The sequence below is a fragment of the Cucurbita moschata genome, unplaced genomic scaffold (genome assembly GCF_002738365.1).
Source record: "Cucurbita moschata cultivar Rifu unplaced genomic scaffold, Cmos_1.0 Cmo_Scf00004, whole genome shotgun sequence".
Classification (NCBI taxonomy): domain Eukaryota; kingdom Viridiplantae; phylum Streptophyta; class Magnoliopsida; order Cucurbitales; family Cucurbitaceae; genus Cucurbita; species Cucurbita moschata.
This window is the reverse complement of record NW_019268520.1, coordinates 5,610,782-5,615,599: the sequence shown is the minus strand read 5'-3', so window position 1 is coordinate 5,615,599 and position 4,818 is coordinate 5,610,782. Positions and strand designations below refer to the sequence as shown.

Sequence of the window (4,818 nt, the reverse complement as noted above, 5' to 3'; positions counted from 1 at the left end):
AAAAAAAAAAAAAAAAAAAAAAAAAAAAAAAAAAAAAAAAAAAAAAAAAAAAAAAAAAAAAAACACCGAGGTTACTAACAATCATTTGGCATTGAAAGTAGTGTTGGAATTCACAAGCCATAAATTCCTCGGTGGTCTACAAATAATAATGAAATAAAACTGTCGGCTTTTCATATTGTAGAGCAAGAACATGAGGGGACAACATAAATCCAATAGACATTCGAACCCCAAATGTTTGGCTTTGGAGTGGGATTGTTGACAAATCCCCATCTTTTTACAGACAAGAATTTGACTGTAAATTAATTGGTCTGAAAGAGAAACTACTTTTTGACTGCTGCCTTGTTTTACCCGTTCTTTATTACAAAATAGAATGGAAAAGGTAAAAAAGAAAAGGTTTTTGAAAAAGAACACCAAAGCTAATTAAGTTAAGTTGGTTTGAGAAGCAAAGTAAAGGTCATAATGTAATCATCTTAAATTGAAGAAGAAGAGGGGGAAATTATAAAGAAATTTATTTATAAAAGAGGGAAAGAGAAAGAAACCCTAGAACATGGCGCCCGCCATCATGAACAGCCTGAGAAACAAGACCCATCAATCCCACGCTCCCACCTCCATAAACAAGATCAATGCTTCTCTCCACCTTCAAACATTAAAAATTCAAACACATCAATCAACACGCGTTGCAGTTGAATCATCATTAAACAACAACAATAACAACAAAAAAAGAAAAAAAAGGGAAAATTTGAATTTTTTAACCAAGAAATGGGGAATTGGGAAATGAAATGACCCATTAATTTGAATAATAATGGGGAAAATGGGGCATAGAAGGGTGTGATGTGAAGAACGCTCATGCAAGCTCTCATCATGTCAAGCAAGCACGTTTGGTTTCCCAGTTGATAATATTTATACAAACCCTTAAATTATATGAATTTGATAATTAAAACATGTTGAGATCATGCAAGAAGGCTGCTCAACTGACAGGCAGGTTACAGCTCAAATCTCACTGTCTTTCTCTTTCTCTCCCTCTCCCTCGAGGTTGAAGATAAACACAAACCCTATACCATCTTCAAATTCAAACTTCAAAAACCTCAAGTGGATGAGTTGTGATATGAAAATGGAAAGAGAGGACTTTTTGAAAAGGTAAAGAGATAAAAAGAAAAAGCTTCATTTGTCATAACAAATAGGAATATTGAGAGAATGACTTTATGTCAAATTAAGGTTGATTTGGTTCCCAAAGTCAAAATACAATACTTGGGAAACAAAAAAGATGGAATTTTTCGAAATGGGTTTTGAAAAAAATGCAACAATGAATGATTAAAATGCATGAAAATGAAAACCCAGATCATGGATTGTGAGAAAAATACCAGTTCTTGGCCAAGCTCCACAGCAGCAGATTGGTAGGTAGGCTTCTTCCCAGAACTGCTTCCACAAAACACACAAATCCTCTTGAATCTCGACTGTGTCCCTTCCATTTTTGAATCGCTAAATTTCTGTTTACAAAATGATTGATCTCCTTGAAGAACAACCACAACAACAAGAAGAAGAAAAAGAATAAGAGGTTTGAGAATGAAATGAAAGTGAGTATTTGTTTATATAGCCACCAAACTCTCTCCCCAAACCACTATTTTCTTTTTCTTTTTTTTTTTAATTTCTGTTTATTTTATTTAAATAGAAAACCAAAAAGTTTAAAGAAATAGCTTTGGTTCTTTTCCGAAATGGAAACCGAGTTGTTATGTTTTAAATAGTGTGGAAACAGGAATTTTTTTTTAACAAAACTCTTTTTTCTAAAAAAAAAATCATTTTTACATTATTTTCATTTTGGGCTATGGATTACGAATGTGTATACGTAATCTACTGCGCGTGGACCCTTAAATCAATAGCAAATAGAAATTTGACACCTCGACAACATTTTTGGGTCCCACCTTGGTCAAAATATTTTTAAAACTTACATTCCCTCGTTAAAATATTTGATTAAACCTTTTGGATTAATTTTGGTCATACATTTAACTATAATCATTAATCGCGTTTACATAACCTTTCTGCACTTCATTTATTCTTAATTTAACACCCAAATCCATCTTTTAAAATTACAAAAATGGGATTAATTCATGTTATATGTCGGTATTATATGGTTAAAGGTTATTCCATAAAACGAATAAGTCAACGATAGGAATATAATAAGTGATAATGAAAGCAATAACTTGTAAAAGTGGTGGAAACAACTTAGTTATTAAATTAATAATTTTCTTTTTTTTAATTTTGGATGTCACAACAATATCCATATATCAAACCAAACCGTATATATTTCATAAATTTATAATCTTAACATCAACATCCATTTGATATTATAAAATTTTCATTCATTTAATTCCAAATTATTTAATGAGAATTAAATTAAGTAATTGAATGGGGATTTTTTTACAAGAGAAAAGCTAGGGGATATCTGTCTCGTGCCCAATATTAAATATTTGTCCAAATAAGACTTTGGGGTTAACAATACTAAATTAAATAGATATTAACCATGGGCTTCGTTTGACCATGATGTGTTGGGTGTGTGAACGAGGTTGCTTTCCGACGCCCTCCAAACCAAGATGCTTACCATTTTTAAAAAAGATGAATTAAAAATAAGAGTTGTGAGTTCAACTTTTTATGATTACATTAAAGGAAAAAACAAGGCAATTGTGGATCAGTTTGTTCCACTGTTTTTGTTTTTGGTAAAAATAAGGTATTAAAATTGTCTTCCACATTTGAAAAAATTGTTTTCATTTGGGGTTTTGTGAAACTTTTGATTGAAGTTACACAAAGCTCAGATCTTTCTTTTACATTGAAATTTGTATTTTGTTTTTTAGGTTTGGATTGGGAAGTCAGACCAAATCCTCATCGTCATCTTCCTTTGTCTGCTTGAATTCCGCGTTTGGATTGATTGATTGATTGATGTGTTTTAAATAAACTGTGAAATGAAAGTAAGTTGTGTTTTAAATAAACTGTGAAATGAAAGTAAGTTGTGTTTTAAATAAACTGTGAAATGAAAGTAAGTAGGAAGAAAATAAAAGGAAGTTGGTTCACAAAGGGTATTCCATCTTTGCGTGTGTGTAGGGCAGCGATATCTCCGACACTTTGTGGAGGATATGCGGCTGTTCCCTGTTGGAGCTGTTCACCTCTGAAATATCATTATTTCTCTTCCACTATCTGCTTCCCTCAATCACTTCCCATTACGTGAACTCATGAGTTTGAGCTACTAAACTCACAATTAACTCACTCAATCGAATGTATTCGTGTCACGATCAAAATCCACCGTTAGCAGATATTATCTTTTTTGGGCTTTCCCTTGCAGAGATTGTCCTCTCTGGACTTTCCCTTTTGAGCTTCCCCTCAAGGCTTTAAAACACGTCTACTAGTGAAAGATTTCCACCTCCTCCCCAACGAATGTGGGACATCACAGCCAAGACACTGGCCCCAAAGTGGGATGGATTGTGATGTCCCACATTGGTTGGGAGGAGTACGAACCACCATTTATAAGGATGTGGAAACCTTCTCCTAGCAGACGCATTTTAAAGCCTTGAGGGGAAGCTCGAAAGGGAAAGTCCAAAGAGGATAATATCTGCTTATTTTCACATTTTCAAGCGACATGATCCACTTTGTTGATGTATGTAGTAACTTTCAATTCTTCTAAGTATTTCTTAATAATCTCAATCCTCAAAATCATTCTCATTCAGATGTGATCTCGATTCATTCATGTACTTCTCCTATACTCGGGTGTCATATATCCACTAGCTTCTGCCTTGTTTCGTCCCTGAATCACATCTTACTGGGAGAGCTACCTCTCTGATACCATTTGCAACGTCTCATGCCCAATATTTAGATTAGGATTTGACACCTGTTGGCGCCTTGACATTCCTCTCCACCATGGTCACATTAGTCATGCTCAAGAAGGAATGTGCACCTTGTTGGTATAGATAATAACTTTCAAAAGTCTTCGTTAATCATCTTATTCTTATAATCATTCTCGTTCAGATGAAGTTTAAGTTCATTCATATATCTCTCATTTTTACTCACTCACTCAATAGAACACATTTATTTACCAGTTCAACTCATCAAGCTAAGCAACTAAACACCATTATTGGCCAAACGCAATCCTCATTACTCGCTAGATTAATCGACACATAGTTAAGTAGTCAACGTTATCGTCACTTCAATCCATCAATTACACAATAACAAGGACAAACACATGCATTTATCACAAAACCATTTCAGCTTAGTTAACAAGCTTTCACCAACTAACACCCTTAGTCAACTCACTAATTTGGAATGTATCATATATAAGAAATATAAAACCAAACCAATAAGCATGAACATGGGATAAAAAAATGATCAAGGCACGAACACACAATTCTTAATTATTAAGATGCTTTGACCCATAAGGGGTAACACGAAGGAGGTAAAAAAGCGCATTTAATATGGCGCGGCGGAAAATGGAAAAAGGAACACATACACACACACACGTGCAGCAGACAGGCCGCCGGCAGGCAGCAGGCGAGTGAGAGTGAGAGCAACAGCTTCCGTCCCCATTCACAGCCCTCCGACACTACCATGACTTCACAACTCCGCGTCAGGATTAGTCTCCAGTCGTTTCCACTGTAGGAGGATGGCGGGAATGGGGTCTGTGTGTCTCAAATTATTATTGCTCTTTTATCCATTAGTCCACATCTCAAACCTTTTCTATGCTGACGGTTACTTTAGTTGGACTTTTTTTTTTTTTTTTTTTTTTTTTTTTTTTTTTTTTTTTTTTTTTTTTTTTTTTTTTTTTTTTTTTTTTTTTTT

At 34.2% G+C, this 4,818-nt stretch overlaps 1 protein-coding gene across 1 annotated transcript in view; it reads right to left on the bottom strand.

The window, feature by feature from the left end:
• Window positions 1-1,564, bottom strand: part of LOC111441836 (cytokinin riboside 5'-monophosphate phosphoribohydrolase LOG7) — a 4,057-nt gene extending 2,493 nt beyond the window's left edge. Inside the window, exons 1-2 of the mRNA XM_023078983.1 lie at window positions 1,362-1,564; window positions 540-637 (exon numbers count right to left, since the gene is read on the bottom strand). Coding sequence (XP_022934751.1) covers window positions 540-637; window positions 1,362-1,469 — 206 coding nt within the window. The 5' untranslated portion in view covers window positions 1,470-1,564. The remainder of the gene's footprint in view (window positions 1-539; window positions 638-1,361) is intronic.
• Window positions 1,565-4,818: the final 3,254 nt, after the last annotated feature.